This window comes from Mercenaria mercenaria, unplaced genomic scaffold, assembly GCF_021730395.1.
Source record: "Mercenaria mercenaria strain notata unplaced genomic scaffold, MADL_Memer_1 contig_4331, whole genome shotgun sequence".
Taxonomy (NCBI): domain Eukaryota; kingdom Metazoa; phylum Mollusca; class Bivalvia; order Venerida; family Veneridae; genus Mercenaria; species Mercenaria mercenaria.
This window is the reverse complement of record NW_026462553.1, coordinates 1-22,306: the sequence shown is the minus strand read 5'-3', so window position 1 is coordinate 22,306 and position 22,306 is coordinate 1. Positions and strand designations below refer to the sequence as shown.

At 33.9% G+C, this 22,306-nt stretch overlaps 1 protein-coding gene across 1 annotated transcript; it reads right to left on the bottom strand.

The window, feature by feature from the left end:
• Positions 1-12,286: 12,286 nt before the first annotated feature.
• Positions 12,287-21,107, bottom strand: LOC128553798 (coiled-coil alpha-helical rod protein 1-like; the record flags this gene model as incomplete). The annotated part of the gene is given in 10 exon segments (XM_053534979.1): positions 12,287-12,783; positions 13,987-14,143; positions 14,759-14,910; positions 15,432-15,533; positions 17,479-17,596; positions 18,108-18,178; positions 18,520-18,644; positions 19,078-19,183; positions 19,820-19,932; positions 21,003-21,107. Coding segments are annotated over 10 exon segments (1,153 nt in total), but the record flags the coding sequence as incomplete, so codon positions are not given.
• Between the last annotated feature and the right edge of the window lie 1,199 nt (positions 21,108-22,306).

Here is a 22,306-nt window from a genome sequence, read left to right as displayed (position 1 = left end):
GATCAAAGGAAATCGCATAACTTAAGTCGATACTGACATATATAATCCACTAAATAGACGTTTTGTTGTTTTGCTAATATCTTAAACCTTACCGAAATAATGTCATTAAGTTTGCAGAGTAAGGGAACATATATCATTTTTGTCATACTTCAATTAATTTGAATGAATTTAAACCATACTGCTAACTTTTTTCATTATTGACTAAATTACAGATATATTATCTTATGAATATGAACATACAGAAATGCAGAAATGAGCCGTTATCTGTGACATAGAATGATATTATTTGACACGAAACTTGTCTAGTATGTCCTAGTATGTCGATCTTTTTGTCGAGCTTTTGTCGAGTCGATGTTTTGACTGTCGATGTTTTGTCGTGCTCCCAGTATAATATTGCCTACGTAACTGTATTGTCTTCTTGTATTTTATTATTATAATCTGCGTGTTTTATATTCTGTATACTAGTTATAATTGCTGAAATAAAACGACATTGTCACACATTTTAATCATTGAATCCCATTTGTCCTACATGCATTGTGTCTTAATACAAACGTTCACACCTTTCCGTAAACGAGCGACTGCAACAACGGACATGCCCGAAGGTGATACGGAAATCGATAACAACTTGATCAAATGAAAAAAATACACAAACTTCAAGCTTAAATATTTTTTTTGGCATGACTATATATATTCAAAATAATAATATGAACAATAAACAGGAATATCATACGAACCTTAAAATATTAGCAAGCAGTGTAACTAGTACAAACCCTCAAGAGTATTTATTTGCAAAAGTTCGAAGAAAACATCATCAAATGAAAATGTACATGAAAATGCTTGGCGAATTAATGCGCGGTCATGAATTAGCGCACGTGGCATAGCGCTAAAAGCGCTGTTATAAGTACACCGCTAAAATAAGTAAGCCTACAGTATTCGAAATTTTGTTCCAGAAGCAGGAAAATATTACCCAAAATGTTAAATATCAAAAGAGTTTTAAGTGCAAAAGGGGACATAATTTGACCAAAATGCATATCAGAGTTATGGGACTTGCTGCTATCAACTAGTTTTATAACTCCGAAGACACATGTGAAGTTTCAATTCAATATCTGCATTAGTTTTGGAGATAGTAACTTGCATGTAAAACTTCAACCAGAATTTTTCTAAGTCCAAAAGGGGGCATAATTTGACCAAAATGAAGGTCAGAGTTATGTTGCTTGCTGCTATCAACTAGTTTTATAACCCAGAAGACACATGTGAAGTTTCAATTCAATATCTGCATTAGTTTTGGAGACAGTAACTTGCATGTAAAACCTTAACCGGAATTTTCTAAGTCCAAAAGGGGGCATAATTTACCCAAAATACATGTCAGAGTTATGGGACTTGATGCAGTGAGGTTGTTTATTGACCTAGAAAAAGAAAAAATAAGTTACAAATCTATATGCCTTTTAGTAATAATAAAAATTATTTTGCCTAAAAATAATTACATTTATTTTCTCACGAAATTGGTAGCTATCTTGTTGCTAGGTGTGTAAACTAAAAACTATCGTTGTTGTCAAGTAATCTTGTTTTGTGATTTATTGGTTACCTGTCTAAACACAATAGAGTAATGATGAACGCCTTAGCGTCTGGGAACCACTCAAGCGTTATATTAACTTCAGATCACGTGCAATATTCACAGTTGAATTTAAGGTGTACTGGCTAGCGTTTCAGATCGATGTTAAATTGAATAGCTAGATCTACACGCCACGTGGACGATACAGAGCGCGCCAGGAATGTAGAGGCGAACCAGCTTGTCTAGAGGATGACCAGGGAAAGCAAACAAAGACGGCGGATTTGCCAGTAAATCCCAGGCATCAAACAAATGCTGGTAGGTCTGTTGTTATTGATTTCAAACACGCAAATAATTTTGCAGTCTAATAATTACCGTTTTTATGTTGAGAATCTATTTATAGGGTGTGGCGGCCCTAATGCTCATAATTTGCAGATTCGAACCAAAGCATTAGCGTTTCTCGTTTAACAACTGTAAAAATTTGTTTTCTCGTACTTCCAAAACACGAGATTCACAAACAGCATTTCCGCTAACTATTCGCAAGGTGCTCGTAGAGCAAGTTAGTGACGTCACATTGCTAAGGACAAGGAAATTTTGCACAGTTATTTCTAGTAATTTTAAAAATAGCAAATTTGCAGAGGGTCTTACATTAATCTCGCCTAGAAGCTTAAAGGGGTCGTTGAATTGTCTAAGTAGTGAATGGCCCAGTATGCGGGTTGAGTTTGGACGAGTTTATCGAAACTGGCAGAAAGATTGTAAGGAAAAACTAGCGTCTTTGATAGTAGATAAATTAGTTTTATTATTTATTTTATTATTTATACTAGTAGCTCTATGTCAATTGATGTTCAAGTAAGTTTTTCTCATACATGCGCTTACAATCACCGCCCGTCATCCTGCGGTAAGTCGCACAGGACCGGGAGTATCTGCCGGCATGCAAACGCAGGCACCTGCATAAATAGTATTTTTTCACGGCAAACATTTCTTTTAAAAGTCTGACCAGGTTACACAACAAAGTTCTATCGAGATCTTAAAATCAGCAAAATCACTCGTCAAAATTTAAGATTTAGAAGTACTTACAAATTTTCTCCTGAATGATTTCATTAATGTACAACAGTCCACGTGCATCCAGAGAATAAGAATTTAAGGTACTTCCGCCATCTTGAATTTAGAGTGACCTTCATTTGAGGTGTGAAAATATAGTGAAAAAAAACTTTCAAATGCAGCTGTTCCAGAGTACAAAAACAGCTCAGTTTGCAAGATCTGAAGTAAAAGTAGCTGTATAAAAGGTAAAACTAAAATTTGGAAATAAACAAAGAAGATATTTTACCTGTATTTTTCCAAATTTTAGGTTAGATTTATAAATCCTTTCAAATTACTTTATTAAAAATTCATGAATGGAAAGAGTTAGTTCAAAGTATCAATTAGTGCATAGGAGAATTGTCTTACCGAATAGAACTAAACTTAGTACAAAATCTGTTTTCAAATCTGACCACTTCATGTATTAAAACGAAAATAAATCTGTACATATTGCTATTTTCAGCATACATAAAAGTAGTGCAATGTGCGGACAATGATTTTTCTATGTATGGTGTACCAAACTGCCTAAAATTGTAAGAGAAGTCTCAGACAATGTGAACAAGATTTGCAACGATCCAAAATTTTAAAGAATTGCGTGTTTACCTGTACGATTCTTTGTTTTTAGGTATTATATTTATGATTTTGATAAGTATCAGTCAGTATGTTTTTATCTAATTTCTCGAAGAAATTATATAAACAGCTTGGAAACATGACACTACGTTCGTACTCATCCGTACTCCAATATAACTCGAATGTAAAGTTATTATTCTTGAAGTTGTGATCGAGTCCACCAAATTGTGAACTGATATGAAAAATTATCGGTAATTTTATATTGTAACAATGAGAGATAAAAAATCGCTTAAAAACCTTCAGGATGTGCTTTTGATAGTGATGTTTATTTCCGGGCCCTGGATACGGATATTTAAAACATGTTTACCGTTTCCAAGAACAGCTGGAATGGTAAGTAAAAATGTACCGGAATCATCAAGTCATCACATATGAAAACAATACATAAATCGTCGTGAAATATATTTTTATGCAAGAATAGCGACCTTCGGTCTCGGTCACAAACAATCCCGCGGGCTTCTGCAGACGGTAATACACACACAAAAAGCGTGTATTATCCCTACAATAAATATGTATTGAAATTCCGGCATAGAAATGGACACTGACTTTACATTAGTAGTCACTGCGGTGTTGACAGCGGAAGCAGCGATCCAGCACTAAGACTGTCTACAAAACCAAGGATAACGACTTCTTTATTTGAAAATTACGAACATTGGGATCAGTGTTCAGTATACACCTGAAAATAATAGACTTGCTATTTGCCGAGTGCACACTTGTTTTCTATCATCGTTAATATAAAGTAAAGTAGTAAATATTCGTACATATGCATAATCTCATAAACACTTCTTTATTGTATGTTCTCTGAAATTAACAAAAAACTGGCACAGCTGAGACACCATACTTTAAAGTAAATTCAGTTTATTCACCACGAGGTTCAAAATGCACGGGAGTCTCGTGATAGTACATGCCTTTATATTCACATGGTTGAAGTGTAAACAAATAGTTAAATTTGCTTCGTTTTATTTCTCACGGAAAAGATCGGACGGTTTTTATATTGGAATAATCATAGAACATATATGCATTTAAAGTTGAAAGTTTATTGTTTTCTACAGGACGTAAAACTGAAACAATTAAGAACTTTTACTTTTCCAGCAATGTTCCTCAGGTGAACTTTGACATTGTTTACAAAGAGAAATCAGTTTTGTGTCATCTTGAAATGCGCTGTTCGGCTGAAACGTATAGTTCCCGGAAAAGTTCTAAAATAGCTTATTTGGGGGATTTTCGTTTTATTTATAAATTCAACACAATGTGCAATATTTCCAGTTTTTGAAAATGATTGAAATTGAACTTGTTTTTAGAAAAAGTCCCGATCTTTCATCAATATTTTGTCAGCGGATGCTTACAAATTTCAAGTGATTCGGCTTTCTTGTCCAAGAGAGGTGTGTAAAGCGAAAAACTATCATTACACATTGCGTTTATTCTTTAAATGTATAGGATCGGTAACAGATTAAGGAGATCGGACAGTGCAAAACTATACTAAATGGATATCTCTAACCATTGATAAGGAGGCATATATATTTCAGTAAGGAAATCTGAGGTAAAAGAACAATCATATATTTTATTTCTTGAAATGAACATGGCGGCGAAATATTTTAGAAAAACTGTGCACGTGTTTTGCGCATTAGAATGTTTAACAACATTTTCTTGAGAAAATAGCGCTCGTATGCACTATTTTGGCATTTCTTTGATTTGAAAATAAATACTTTATAGCAATTTAGGATGCATACGATACTAAAATTTTGCACCAAAAATGTTCAGTCATTTTCTTCCAAAGCACTGTGGATATAGGGTTCAACGTAACTTTCATGCTCGCAAGTTTACCTACAGATATATCTTTTCAAGTTTTATCGTATATTTTTTGTGTCCTTGCATTTCGAAAGCTGTTTCGAGGATTCTGATTTTTCACATGAATTTCTAATTTCAATTTGCGGAAGTACCTTAAGAACCACTGTTTAAATTCAGATTGGATAAAATCTAACATAAATAAAGAGGTCGAAATTGTTAGGGTTGCAGGTCTTATACCGAACGACCTTTGAATGTTTTTGTAATACAGGTAATATACAGCTATACAAAAGTTGTCAGGTGTACAGTTTAGGCTGTTCCTGGATAAATTGGTTTGCGAAAACGTTATCTGCAAACTTGTTTATACAATATCTTTTCAGCATAGTTTTTAAAGGTATAGATGAATAATTGCTTTATACTGCAGAAACAAAGAGTGACTGAAATGTAACTAAATACATGGACGTAGATCTGTATACATATTGCTATATTAATTCAATAAAATGTTGAGACATTAAACACATTGTCTTGGCCTAGAATATGTCACTGTCAATTTCAAACTAAATTCTTGTGTATCTCTTATTTTTCATGCAAATCGTGTATAGTTACTGTCATTGAACACAAACGAATACAGTTCTTTAATACATAGTTATAAATAGAAAATGATAACGTTATTAGAAAAGTTGATTATGCTTTTCTTTTCTTTGTTAAATCAGGGTTTTCTTTACAGTCAGTACGATTCAAAAGTAGTACAACTGTTTTGTAATGGATAATTGTTTCAATATTCGATTCCCCTCTTATCAATGATATTGTTACAAATAATCTTATTTTATCTTTTATTCATATCGACGTAAAATTAATACTCACAAGCGGTATTAAAACAAAATACATGTGGTATTTTGTGTAAATAAGTTGAAATGTATTTGACAGTCCCTTTTGTTTGGTGTTCAGGATTGATAGTTTTGGATCCATCCGACACCGGAGAATGTTGCATTACTGCGTTTTTGTTTTGGAGTTGGAGAGGAATTTTTTGTCAAAGTTCAAACTTCCGTACACATTAGCTACATTAAATATTTAAGAGGCTGTTTTGCATTTCCTGGAATACATATAGTTTAAAGTAAACAACGCTCAAGTGGTCTTAAACATTTCTTGGATTTAAAAAAAAAAAAAAAAAAAAAAAAAAAAATTCTGGGGCGGACCGAGTTAGTAATGTTATGAACTTGTGGTCCGGTCCAACCATTTCACTATTCTTAGAATGCTTTGTTTTGTATATACAGTACATGTACTTGTTATTAAAAAAGAAGGGATTGTTAAATCGAATTAAGTCAAATCACCTTAATTATATTAATTAATATAGTTTGGGATTCTATCGGTATGACCGTGAGAATATTGGAGTAAAAATAAAATAAATAAATAAATTAATTAATAATGTAGTTAGCCTTTCTACAAACTTTAAGGATCATCATTAATTCTTGATAGATATTTGTTTCGAATTCTAACATACAGCTGTTACGTATTTATTTCTAAGAGCACTTTTGTCGGGTTACATGGTATTTTGGATGGCATTCACGGGGGATAACAGCAGATATAACTGTTTTTTAATTGTTCCCCTTTGACAGTGTCACTGTTTGTTGTAATTAAAGGTTTATAATAGAACATCATACTTGTAAATATAAGATAAGTTGGCACGTTTTAGGCCAATTCCAACATCGCATATCATATTGTTCTTAACAATTCTTTGAAATTATCAAATTCTATTCCAACATACTTGGCTGTTCAGGATAAGTTTATCATTTGTGTAGCAAAATTTTAGAAGGTTGTCGCAGGAACCGGGTAATACGGGATTTAGTTGATCTATACCAGTTGTCCGCTAAGTTATATATATCTGTTTCAAAAAAAAAATCCAAAAAAAAAAAAAAAAAAAAAAAAAAAATCGTTGTCTTATTTTTGGTCTGGTCTGAGTAGGCGAATTGTCAAAACCAAATCATTTTAGAATAGAGCATATAACACATGTCAACGATATAAATTTGTATCACGATAATCAGTATTCGATGTTTGTAAGTCACATCAGACATCAAAAGAGCAAACCAGTCTTAAGCTTCTGCTTAATAAATGTCAATTGTAGCCGCAGTTTAAAACTTCTGGAATTCTTTTAGAACTGCGACACAACATTGTGTAAGTTCTGACAGGGTCACAATAGTATTAATTCGGAAATGGTTTTTAAAATCAGTTTTAAATTAGTCAAAATTATTCGATGTTCAGATTCTTTTATATTTGTGACGGGGCAATCTTAGCGAGTAGGGATATTGCCCGATTACGTAAACTTATCTCAATAATTCCTGGGATCGCGTAAAATTTGTTGGATTAAGATAATCATTACCGAATTTGCTATATAAACAATTTAAGTCTAATACATTAAATATTTCTTTGAATTGACAAGCTTAACTGATACTTTTACTAAAGACAGATATGTTAATGCGTTGGATTGAGTCTGTGTTCGTGTGCATGTTGAAGATTTTGAAACGCTATAAGTTTCAAGTTTATCCATAAGTTCTCAGTTTATATACATACAAAAACACGAGATAAATACAAGATTTCAAAGAAAACATTTCATTTAGTCACGCAAATACGAAGGCGACACATTGACATTGTTTTAATTGAGGAAACTATTTATAGATATTCAAACGCTATTACAAGGTTAAAATTAGGTCAGATTATGTCATTCAGAGAAGTGCGTCGCTAACCGAAACGCGAAGTGTAATATTGAAATAGACACGTGCTTGTTTGACCATTTATTCGTAATGGGACTTCAGTGCGACAGTGTGCAATCTACTTATAGAATGGTTTGTTGGTGCTACTGGACCGAGGAAATCTATTATATGTACTATTAAGATTTGTATAGAAGTGTACTGTATTATATTGTCATACCTAATACGACTAATTTCTGAACTCATTGAAAGGAAAGATAGGCCGTAAACAACATAGCGTCTCTCTAGATATTGATACGAAAACAGCTTTTATCGCCTTAATTGATGCGGTAAAAGGTTGGATTCAGTTTTTAAATTGATTAATTGGGACATAATTCTTTAACTCAAATTTGTATTCAAAGCAAATAAATATTACCTAATCTATTAGTTATTTCGTTCAAAGGTTGAACCAGAGTTGTATTATACACTATAATCACGAAAACAAACGTTTTGGTTGAAAGTTTTTTTTTTTTCAAGACAAAAAGGTCTCATACACAGGTTTAACGTGATTTCATTTAATCTGCACATGATGTTGGCAAGATTTGCTGTGCATGTCTGTTAAGTTGCCAATTTATTTATATTTATAGTTACATGGTTGAATTAGGTTCGTTTATAGAACAAATATAATTGTGGTAAAGGTACTAAATTTGAATTAAGAAATCTTACTCAGAATTTTTGGGGGATAAATTTTGGCAAATTTATTGTGGCCGGGAAAAATTCTGTCGACCGCGGGGGCGATCGGGCGTGCTTTCGAACGTTGTCATAGTATGGATGTTACTGTGTAAAAGGTATTGCTCTAGTGCCTTGGCAATATCTGACTAGCCTTGCTTAAATGTGTCATAGCCTTGCTTATGTCATAGCCTTGCTCATTATAGTATAGTTGCCTTGCTTAGAATTACAGTACGTTGCCTTGCTCCGTTGGTCCGCTAAATATTCCTTCATTACTTCGGCAGCCAACCGTCGAGTTATGGGGAATGTTTAATTTACTGTGGTGTACTGTAGCCTTGCTCATTATAGTATTTGCCTTGTTTAGAATTACAGTACGTTGCCTTGCTCCGTTGGTCCGCTAAATATTGTGGTGTACTGTAGCCTTGCTCGCTTTGCTTAGAATCACAGTACGTTGCCTTGCTCCGTTGGTCCGCTAAATATTCCTCATTACTTTGACAGCCAACCGTCGAGTTATGGGGGGTGTTTAATTTACTTTGGTGTACTGTGGTATCCATTGCGTTCGTGTGGTGCTGATTGTTGCTTCCACAGCCAACCGTGGAGTAATGATGTGGTGCTTTACGGGCGCGTCTGGTTTCCTCCCGGTCGACAGGGTTACTACAAACAATGGAGTGGCCAAACTTTGCCAAACTATTTATAATAACTTTTATATATAAATGTGAATTACATATTAGACTTGTTGCTTGCAGTATCATATACACCTATAATCAGTATAGCCTATTGAGTGTCATCATATCTAAAATGTACAAATAAACATGTAGTAAACTGCGAATATTGCAGTTGTTTCTTGTGTATAATTTCGGGTAGTAAAATAATAAAAATTATTTTGCCTAAAAATAATTACATTTATTTTCTCACGAAATTGGTAGCTATCTTGTTGCTAGGTGTGTAAACTAAAAACTATCGTTGTTGTCAAGTAATCTTGTTTTGTGATTTATTGGTTACCTGTCTAAACACAATAGAGTAATGATGAACGCCTTAGCGTCTGGGAACCACTCAAGCGTTATATTAACTTCAGATCACGTGCAATATTCACAGTTGAATTTAAGGTGTACTGGCTAGCGTTTCAGATGTTAAATTGCCCACCCGCCACACCCCAATGAGAAAAATTTCTGTTTTTATGCTAAAATTAATTATATTATTGCATTTTAAATTCTGCTATGGCAATCTGACTGTTCTGTGAAGTACTTATGTTACAGATGATATGCTGCCATTTGGATGCTAACATCGGAAGTGAACAGAATGCAGGCACCTTACATAGATACGGAACTGAACAGATTCCTGGGCTACAAATCAATCATGAAACAGACAAATCCATTTTGGTATTAACATTTTTCCACATGGTTGATGATGAGAAACCTAGATGATAATTTACCAAGTTATGGATTGAGGACTAATAGACATTTTAAGTTATACAGATAGTGATCCAGTTAATCATTTTTATCTTCATACTTATGTCACTCCTAATATATTAAGGGCCGGGAAAAATTCTGTCGACCGCGGGGGCGATCGGGCGTGCTTTCGAACGTTGTCATAGTATGGATGTTACTGTGTAAAAGGTATTGCTCTAGTGCCTTGGCAATATCTGACTAGCCTTGCTTAAATGTGTCATAGCCTTGCTTATGTCATAGCCTTGCTCATTATAGTATAGTTGCCTTGCTTAGAATTACAGTACGTTGCCTTGCTCCGTTGGTCCGCTAAATATTCCTTCATTACTTCGGCAGCCAACCGTCGAGTTATGGGGAATGTTTAATTTACTGTGGTGTACTGTAGCCTTGCTCATTATAGTATTTGCCTTGTTTAGAATTACAGTACGTTGCCTTGCTCCGTTGGTCCGCTAAATATTGTGGTGTACTGTAGCCTTGCTCACTTTGCTTAGAATCACAGTACGTTGCCTTGCTCCGTTGGTCCGCTAAATATTCCTCATTACTTTGACAGCCAACCGTCGAGTTATGGGGGGTGTTTAATTTACTTTGGTGTACTGTGGTATCCATTGCGTTCGTGTGGTGCTGATTGTTGCTTCCACAGCCAACCGTGGAGTAATGATGTGGTGCTTTACGGGCGCGTCTGGTTTCCTCCCGGTCGACAGGGTTACTACAAACAATGGAGTGGCCAAACTTTGCCAAACTATTTATAATAACTTTTATATATAAATGTGAATTACATATTAGACTTGTTGCTTGCAGTATCATATACACCTATAATCAGTATAGCCTATTGAGTGTCATCATATCTAAAATGTACAAATAAACATGTAGTAAACTGTGAATATTGCAGTTGTTTCTTGTGTATAATTTCGGGTAGTAAAATAACTGTATGTACTTGCACGCAAAACTTCAACCAGGATTTTCTAAGTCCAAAAGGGGGCATAATTTACCCAAAATACATGTCAGAGTTATGGGACTTGACCCAGTGAGGTTGGTTATTGACCCAGAAAAAGAAAAAATAAGTTACAAATCTATATGCCTTTTAGTAATAGCTGTATGTACTTGCACGCAAAACTTTAACCAGAATTTTCTAAGTCCAAAAGGGGGCATATTTTGGCCAAAATGAAGGCCAGAGTTCTGGTACTTGCTGCTATCAACTAGTTTTATAACCCTAAAGACACAATGTGAAGTTTCAATTCAATATCTGCATTAGTTTTGGAGATAGTAACTTGCATGTAAAACCTTAACCAGAATTTTCTAAGTCCAAAAGGGGGCATAATTTACCCAAAATACATGTCAGAGTTATGGGACTTGACCCAGTGAGGTTGGTTATTGACCCAGAAAAAGAAAAAATAAGTTACAAATCTATATGCCTTTTAGTAATAGCTGTATGTACTTGCATGCAAAACTTTAACCAGAATTTTCTAAGTCCAAAAGGGGGCATAATTTGACCAAAATGAAGGTCAGAGTTAAGTTGCTTGCTGCTATCAACTAGTTTTACAACCCCGAAGACACGTGAAGTTTCAATTCAATATCTGCATTAGTTTTGGAGATAGTAGCTTGCATGTAAAACTTTAACCAGAATTTTCTAAGTGCAAAAGGGGGCATAATTTGCTCAAAATACATGTCAGAGTTATGGAACTTGACCCAGTGAGGTTGGTAATTGACCTAGAAAAGGAATAAATAAGTTTCAAAGCTATATGCCTTTAAATGATAGCTGTATGTACTTGCATGCAAAAACTTAACCAAGGTGCGACGCCGACACCGAAGCCGACACCGACGTGAGTAGAATAGCTAGACTATTCTTCGAATAGTCGAGCTAAAAATGATATCACAGGAGTCATTATCACTTTTGCGGGTCAATATCACTTTTTGTGGACCTGCATGTGAACCCTTTTCGACCAATCAAATGTGCGCATTTAAGAAGAATATACATTTATAATAACACGGTTAGAAATGCAGTACTTTCAATTTTGCTTTTGAGCTTATACCAGTACTGCAAGAGCCATAAAGGGAGGTAATACCAACTGGTTTCAGCCATACTGTCTATGCTAATTAAATATTCAAACTCATGAAAAATTTATATATTAACAATTACCTAAAGTAGGAAATAAGAAAAAAAATTATATTCACAAAAAAATGCGACAACCAAGTCAATATTCCCTTTAGCAAATTAAGCTTTATAGGACTTCAATCTTGATGATAGAAAAGCTTAATTTGATGATCCAAAGAATGCTGTGTTGGCTTTACCGTAATCGGCCGATTATAGGTCGCACTCGTGTATAGGACGCAGTGAAAAAATATCAACAGAATTCTGGAAAAATGCTTATATAATTCACAAAACAAGACAAAAATACTTTAATCTGTTATATTTTATATATCAACTAAGTTAAGCACATTAAGTTATCATCATTGCAGTAGATTATATATAACAGTATAAATGTATACTAGCTTCATCCGATGAAAGTTGTCCTAGGATGAGAATGCAGCCCTTGCAACTGAGCCATCAGGTCAGTCCCACACACTTTACCTGTTTAAACAAGCAAGCCTGTTACCATGACAACAAGTACACTAGCTTGATATATTTGCACTAGTTATTTGTAGTGCCCTGACTAAAACATGTGGAAGCTGACCGAACATTGGCAACAATACAGGCCTTCTTGCAGACGTTAACGTCATGCACATGAACTAAGCTTAGCACATTGTGTATCACAGACATTAAGTTGATGTCACATTGTAAGTTAATGCTATAAATCATTTTCCGAGTCAGTTTCAGAATTATCGTCTTTTAACACAGCGTCAGTGAGTGACTTGAGATCTTCTAACACTGTTGTCAGTGCTTCATCTGTCTCTGCAAATATACAGAAAAACCTGTTAACCCTGACCCTGCTAATATTCTATAATGAACTTGTCCATCTTTCAATTTGAACAGTACCATTAACTGTTAAAAGGGGTGCTTACCAAAAAGATACTGACAATGGCGAACAGTGCAGATTATGATCAGACTGCACGGATGTGCAGGCTGATCATGATCTACACTGGTCACAAGGGCAGAATCAGTTGTGCCCAGCATTATATGGGTTAAATATAATGAATTGTAACAGATAATTACTATTCCATCTACCTTTACTGAAACAATAAATTTTGTACTTGATTTCTTTTTCAGTATATTACAATACCATTCACATGATATGTCATTCAAAAGAACTCCAAAGGTGTTAATAGGAAATTTTTAAATATCTTGATTAGTTTTAAATTTAACATTAAAACAAAATATGAAAAATGTAAATTTCAGCCATTTTGACCATCAAAAAGTTTTTTAAAATTCAGTTAACTTGACTTTATTAAATGGAGGTTATAGCTACTGGTAAGTATGCATAAATGCAATGTAAGTATTTTCCTTTAAAAATCTGTACAATTTCGAAAACAATAATTTCCTAAATTTTTCATGTACCAATATTTCACATCGGGAAATACCATAAAATTCATATTATTAAAAATATCTTTAAAGTCCAAAAAGTTTCCACTATCAACCCTGGAGATCTTTGATTTTTTTGTTTTTGTAACATTTAACGTCACAACAACACCACTGTAGGTCATATGGCAACTTTCCAAGTTTTTGATGGCGGAGGAAGACCCCAGGTGCCTCTGCAGGCATTATTTCATCATGGGGATGCACCTGGGTAGAACCATCAACTTTCCGTAAGCCGGCTGGATTGCTTCCTCACATGAAAAAATTCTATATCTCAAGTGTGGTTTCTAACCAACAGCCGTGTGGGACAAGTGATTCATATTTAACAATCTTAAGCACGCAGCCACAGATGCCCCCAGAGATCTTTAGAACAATATATAACTTACATCTAGAATCTGACTGAAAAAAGAAACCTTCCAGATTTGGTGGACCAAACAGTAATTTAGATTAGTAAAGAACCAACAAAATTAATAACTTTTTAACCATAATCATTCTTCATTCAGTTAATACATACACTGATCCTTTAAATAGGTTTTTCTTGATGTAAAAAATAACACTGAGCAATGAAAATAAATTGTTTACCTTGCTGTATTTCTGGTTGCGAATATGTGACTACTGTACTAGATACTGGCTCTGTATGATCCCTGACTGGTTCCTCATCCCTATCCCAATTATGTGTGACTGGTTCCAGTCTCTCACTCTTTAATTTACCCACAAGTCCTTCTTGTCGAAGAGTTGCCTAATTTCAAATTAATATAGAAGAATAATACTAAATTCTGAAATGATGGTATAAAGAAAACTGAAAACAAAAATTAATTAACAAAACAGGGACTTAAGTATGATCAAAATATATCTTATTTACCATGGGCCTGGCATGAGAAAGTTTATACTGACAAAACATGCCCCTAAAATGCTTGATAGAATAAAATAGTGTCAAGAAAGAGAAAAACTAAAAAAAAAATGACATGAAATTCCCAATAATATGCGCGTGTAAAATCCATGTTCATAATGTGTACCAAATGTAATTTCAATGGATAGAAACTGATGGAGTAGAGTACACGTGCTACAGATGAAGTTGTAATATGGTTACATTAAAAAAATGGGCATAACTTTAAAAAAATAATTATCAGACATAAGTCCCAAAGATATATGCATCTTAACTCCATGTTGATGATGTAAACCAAGTTTCATTTGAATTGGATTTGAACTGTGGGAACAGTTGATTCTTATTAAAAGTACAGAATGAAATTCTACAAAATTATCATACAAGTATGAAATCTCTATTTATAAAACAATAATTTTATGGCTAAAACAACAAAAATGATGAATAACGAAAAAGAATCCAATGATTTACCATCATGAGATTTCTTTCCTTCTCGACAGCTTTAAGTTGCCCCTGAAGTAGGTCAAGTTGACGTTTATAATGTTCCTCGGTAGTTGACAACTGTTCAGTAAAACGTTCCTTCTCTCTTGTCATCTGTCTTTCTAACTGCCGTACTGATACCACTGAATACAAACAACATACATCACAATAAAAATTCATTCCCCTCCATCAGTTTTCAACTTACACATACCAATAAAGTTGTTAAAGAAATTATGGATTTCATTTCTAGTTTTTCAAGGAAGGTTCAAGGTAAATAAGTCTTATACAAAACACTATTTTTAGAAAATCTAGACAGGGTGTTCTACTAAGACAGAGGTGTACTTACTTTAGCTCTGGCAAACAACCTCTGACATGTTATCCAAAACACTTTGTGTATACAAGTACATGTAACAGGACTATTTTTATTTTCAGACTTTTCAGCAGGAAACAACTGTGAGGCATTAGGCTGTTAATGGTCATTAAGGAGAAAGAAAAACCGTATACTGTCCCATAACCATTGTAGTTTAGACTTTCATGAAAAAATCTTTTTACTTTTAAAGATATCTCTGGATCCATTTTTTGTCAGCAACAGGCGAAATGAATGAACAAACGTTATATAATATGTTTATATGTAAAAGTTGAAAATCAAGCTATGGTAACAAACCTGCTTTTGCATGTTCTCGTTTAGCCTCGTTAATTTGTCTGTCCATGTCGGCCAGTCTGTCAGAGAATTGGTTCTCAACCTCGTGTCTCTGTTCTTCTAGTACTGAAAAATGGAAAACAGATCCCACTTATGACACCATGTCATATACTTGAAGAAAGAAACAACACGGAGTGACTAGCTCTAGAGTATATTAAATACTGACCAAGCATACATACAAACATACAACTATATTATGAGTAGATGTATATACCAGCTTATAAGACAATACATCACAATTACTATCATATTAATATCAGAAAATATGGAAAAGCAAATTACAGTCGAACTTCGATGGCTCGAACTCAAGGGTCCTGTTGAAATAAGTTCGAGTTTTCTGTTGTTCGAGCCATCCAAATGGCGGCCATTTTGAATTTGGGAATTCGAGGGCATGATGTGTTACAAACCTTACATCGTAATATATTGTCATATTGTACCTACAGGTGTGTATGATATGATGATATGTAAAAACAAACGCTGAAATAGTCTTTATTATTTATTTTCAAACATGACATAGATACGAAAAAAACATAGATAAAACACTAATATATAATCATAAGAATTTGGTGAAGACAGATTCAAATAAGAAGACATGAATAGCAAACCTTTATGAATCATAGTCCAGTGCAAACATTTTCAAATATAAACACGTTAAAATGCAAACAATTAATTCACGGACATGTACACAGAAATATTTGAAAACAGTACTAAATGACGTCACATGTAGACATAGGCTATAAATAGACACATGAAATCAACACAACTAATGATCATACGTCAGTTTATTCATAATATCAGTGAGTCATGTACAGTATACAGTTTTACAGTTTATTTTTTGAATAAATCCTTGACGGAGGACTGAACCGACGAACGTTTGTTGAACTCTATTTTGGAGAGAGATTTCTACATAGTTCTAACACATGATATTGAGTTTTTCACATTTGATGATGGCGTTATATATGTTGTTTCTAAAGTTTCTTGATCTTATTTTTGTTTTGCTCCTTGCTTTCCAGTAGCCAACTTTGCTATCCCCCCGTTTCCGGGTCCTTTACTAAGTTATTCAGTCATGCTAAAGCAGTAGGAAAGTTAACATCGAATCTCCCGTTTTTATGCAGAAAAAATAAAGACAGACATTGCTCAATTATTTTAAATAATTTTATTCGTATTAATCAAAGCCCATTAAAACATTGCAGTGAACGAAAGTCACTTTGTTTGATTTGTTTGTCGTATACCGACGCTAATTACATAAGCGTGTGAAAACTACGCACATGCCGGTTAAAGGGGAAGCTTGGCGAATGTCAGGCAGAGGTGTGAAAAACTTTGTAAACACAAGCCATTCCGGCGACAAATTGGCTGTTCGACTGAATAGGTGTAATTATCACTGTAACTGAGCCGAAGGGACCACCAAATGAGTTCGAGAGTTCGAATTTTCGAAGTCCGAGCGATCCGAGGTAGAACTATATAGAATAAAGAAGGAATAAATTCGGGACCGGGCGAAGAGTTTGAACGATCCCGGTTGTTCGAAAGATCCGAGTTCGAGCCATTGAAGTTCAACTGTATTATTTTTCCTCATTCGTTTATACTCTGAAATCATTGATATTGTTTGGGGATTACTTTTTTATGGATTCATGGGGACTATTTTTTATAGATTCATGGTTGCGTTGATCCACAAAATCACCATAAACAATAAAATTCTCATATATCTTTTTGTTAAATGTTGAAATCCACAAATTTATATTCACATGAAACTGCCGTTTTCGCAAAAAAACTAAGACATTTCAGACACACAAAATTAAAATCTTATCCTGTAGTAACAAACAATAACACATCTTTAACTTTTACTAACGGGTCACCAAGCTATCATCAAAGCTGTTTGATACATTTATCATTAGGATGCTTCAAACAAAATCATGGACAATTGATAATGTACTAAAACTCGCAAAGTTTCCAATGTAACGGAACTTTTACTGTAAAATTTCTTTTTTCAACAGATACTAAAAAATTCACTTACTCTGTTGCATGTTGAGTTCTTGTCTACCCAGTGAGGTCTTTAGTTCTTCTATATTCTGGTTGGCATAGTCCAAATCATTCTCACATTTTTCCAACTTCTCCGACAGCTCGACACATTTCTATAAAATAAAAGAGTCACTTATGAAAAGCTGAATTTGATTTATGATTTAAATAACTATCTAAACAAGAAAAATTTACCCTTTTTTCATTCCAGTGTAAAGATATATATTTGCAGTTTTAGTTTAAAAGTTACTACTTTATTCTACTTATTCAGTCTGATGAAGTCTGGCACAGTCTTGTCAACAGTTTATCACTTATGTTATGCCAATCAGTCAATCTAAACAGTATTCCCGTGTTCTGCATAGCTGACAATTTGTTCTCTGCATATAAGTGACAACTTCCCCACATGAACTATGTGGATGTTTAATGACTTCAGACACACTGTCTTCTGTCAAAATATTACAAAGAACATACACTACACTCAAGAATTCGACTTGGTACCTCTAAATTCATAGTCTTGTGTTTTACCTATCGAGCTAACCGGGCTGGCTTAAGATATTTTAACATACATTTCAAAAGAAACTGAAAGAAAATACTATAAATCTTGTAGAAATTCAAAATCATTTCAACCTGTGATTTGTCCTGTACAATGCCTTCCAGATCAGATTTTGTTTGTTTTAATGTTTCAATTTCCTCCTCAACTGAAATATACATGCTATCAAAATTGAAAAACAATCCACATAATTATTAAACTAAACACTCCTTTTTATAAAATTATGTAGAATTGTTTATTACAGTAACTTGAGTTCAAAGCTGTCTTTCAAGACAATTTCAGTGAAATATGTGTCTGTGAAACAAGTGTCCTGTGATTTCATATTAAAGTCTTATGCTTAAATGACAAGTTCATCATTCAAAACAAAGATGGAGGACTGGAAACAAAAAATGCTACTTCTCACAGCATTGAACTTTCCAACAACTTGTCAGGCAGAAATCAGTTATTTCCCAGTTTGTGTTACCTCAAGTATTAAAAGCATTAACTTACCTTGAGCTCTGATAGAGAGAACTTTACTGTCCAAGGTGAGGGAGTCCTGTTTTATTTGAGCAGCTAAATTATCCCTCTCTTGAGTCACTCTCTGCAATTCACAACGCAAATAGGAACTTTCTTCACTGAAAAAACGATAAAAAAATATATGCAGACACCTGTAACAGTGACCTTGACCTTTGACCTACTGATCTCCAAAACAACAGAGGACATCTACTGCAATAAAGTCTGAAACCCATAGACCAAGGTATTCTCTAGTTACTGGCCAGAAACCAAAGTGTTTACAGGCAGACAGACCAACCAATCAAATAACTTATATGAGAAAAATAATATACCCCCCTCTTCTAATAATAGGGACATAAAATTTTAACAACGCTTTAAAAGTAAAATTCAATCTCAATCAGAAACTGGCCAAATCTAAAAGCAAGGTGCATGAGAACAAGTTTTGCCATCTAGCATTCTTAAACATATCTTTAAACATACAATGGTAGTACTAGCACTGGGATATTGTGAAAATACCTGACTACAATATCATATAAAAAATTTATGCTATCATACCTGTCTTGTTTCTCAATTTCTACAACATTCTGACTGACATCTCTCTCTGGTATATCCCCTTTCTCTATCTGAAGTTTCAGCATGGCTTCCTTTCGAGCAAATAATCCTGAAAATGCAAGTGATACAATATTCTGCAAAATATTCCGATTTCATGTTCTCCCTTTGATAAAAATCAGGTTGCTCAATTCTTGGTCACTGTTTAACCTTTAGCCTGCTGGCGATAGTCGATTCTGCCTTTGCGACCAATGCAGACCAAGATCAGCAGACCAAGATCAGCCTGCACATCCATGCAGTCTGATCATGGTCTGCACTGTTCGCTATTCAGTCAGTAAATTTTCAGTAAATACCCCTTCAAATGATAAATGGTATTGTCCAAATTGAATGATGGACTAGTCCATTATAGAACTTTAGCAGGCTAAAGGTTAAGTTCCATAGAATAGCTCTGAGATATCTAGCATGTTATTTATCTAAAGTCATTTTATAGTTAAATTCATCTGCAATTTGTTTTGTTTTTGTTGGGTTTTAAGTTACAGTTTAAAATACACAATTTAAGGTTATATGACAACTTTTTCAGTTTTCATGATGGAGGAAGACACGTTGTGCATTATCTCAAGCATGGGCATACATTTGGACAGAATCAAAACAGAAATTGTACAAAAAAAAAAGAAGAATGAAGATTTTCAGAAATCAAATAATAAATCATAGCATGCAAATAAATTCTTTACAGTAATACATTAACTACCTTGTAACATTTCCATGCGACCACTTGCAAAGCTGATTCTCTGTCCGTAAGCTTTCAGACTGGCCATAGCTGTGTTCAGAATTTCCAGGTTTTCTTGATACTTTGCCCAAACACTACAAAATATCAAGACAAATTATCTTTACCTTTTCTTCTGTTCAACTTATTCCTTTCTTGAAAAACATGAAAAACTTAATATTTGAGCAGTCTGGTTTGTTTGTTATGCGTTTAAAATAATTTTTTGTTAGTATTTTGCATTCATATAAACATACCAGTGTGCCTTAATTCTTATCAGTACTGACTTCTTAACTGAAAGAAAATGACAAATACTCCACATGAAATAACAACAGAAGGCATTTGATGAAAGATATATTACTTTCGTAAATCCTTCAGGAGATCATTAAATAAATTCATAGTTTTGTACTCTAGTACCTGAGTTAACCAGAAACAACAAAGAATTGAAAAAAAAACAACACAAGAGCAGTACCTGCGGATGCCATTGCTCGTTTGTAAGTGCTGGACAACATGTAAGAAAAGAGTTATGGTTCTTGGCCTTCTTACTCATCTTAACTGATGACAAAAAAATGTTTCACAGCTATAGTATGCATTCAAGAAAAGTGAACTTAAACAAAAAACAACCAAAAAATACTGATTTTCTAAGTACAAAAAAGGGCCATAATTCTCACAAAGTGCAAGTTAGAGTTATGGTTTCTTACCTAATAACTCATCTAAAGATGATAAATAAGTGTGCAAAGAATCAAAGCTGTAGCTCTTACAGATTTTGGGAAAAAGTGGACCTAAACAAAAATTTTAAAAAGAAAATAATATTTTCTAAGTACAAAAAAGGGCCATAATTCTAACAAAATGCTTATCAGAGTTATGGTTCTTGGCCTACATAGTCATCTAATGATGATAAACAAGTGTGCAAAGTTTCAAAGTTTTAGCTCTTCTGGTTTTTGAGAAAAGGTGGACCTAAACAAAAATTTTAACCAATGCCGACTCCAACAATCATGTGACGACAATACCTTGTAAATTATTTTTTTTTAAATCAGACAAGCTAAAAAAAACTCTTGCCAGTAAACAATAGCATTAATTTTGATCTCCACAAGTTACTTGTATGAAACAGATCTACAGGTATTTTTGTTACTGTTCAGATTAAATAACAAATCCTTAAACGTTTATCTACCTTGCAGCAAACTCCTGGAGTAGTTGAGCATTTTGAACATTTTCTTGTACTCTGTCGTCCAAACATAAGGCAAGTTGCTGGGCTTCTGATAATTCCAACTGTAATTTCTGATAACAAAATAATATGTTTTAAAGATTATAACGAACTAGATTGGTAGAGAGACCTATAACTATAAGAATATATTTGTGTTAAGCATCTTCTATTCAAACTATAAGAATGTATTTGTTAAGCATCTTCCATCTTACTGGAAAATGACTGCTGATTTTTTTTTTTTCAAATATGAATCATATCAAAAAAATGTTTTTAATTGTACAAAATTTACGTAACAAACATTCTGACATTGAACGAATATGTGGAACACCACTCTTTAATTCACTGAACTAAAGTGTGTTAATATATATCAACTTTTCACAATTTCACTTTTAAAATTTTTTGTTTAAAGTACCAGCACTGCATATTTTATATCTGTAAGAGCTGTACTTGTTTATTATATTTTAGCGACAAAACAATCATAAACTAGAGCTATCACTAAAGGTGATGAATGTACCCCCCGCATGCACTGACACAGTACATTGCAATTTGACACACACAAGACTGCATAATTATATGGACTGTATGTATATAGACTGTATGTATACAGTATAACAACAAAAAACAAAGTCCCATAACTATGCAGAATATTTATCTAAAAGAATGTAACATGCCCCATGCACAACTAGGGTTGGTACTGATCACTTGTGTGAAGTTTCATTAAATTGTGTGCAAGGGTTTGGTAGATTAGGCACGCACAGGATTGCATATGAAGACTGTATGTACATAGTATGTTAACAAGAAATAAAGTCCCATAACTCTGCAATTTTTGTTGCTGAAAGAACCTAACATGCCCCATGCACAACTACTGTTGTTACTGATCAGTTGTGTGAAGTTTCATTAAATTGTGTCAAGGGGATGAGGAGAGATGGTGCGCACAAGATTGTGTCTATGTATATAGTATAGTAACAAAAAAACAAAGTCCCATAACTCTGGAATTTTTTTTTCTGAAAGAACCTAACATGCCCCATGCACAACTACTGTTGTTACTGATCAGTTGTGTGAAGTTTCATTGAATTGTGTCAAGGGGATGAGGAGAGATGGTGTGCACAAGATTGTGTCTATGTATATATTATAGTAACAAAAAAACAAAGTTCCATAACTCTGCAAATTTTTTTTCTAAAAGAACCTAACATGCCCCATGCACAACTACTGTTGGTACTGATCACTTGTGTGAAGTTTCATTAAATTGTGTCCAGGGAATGAGGAGAGAT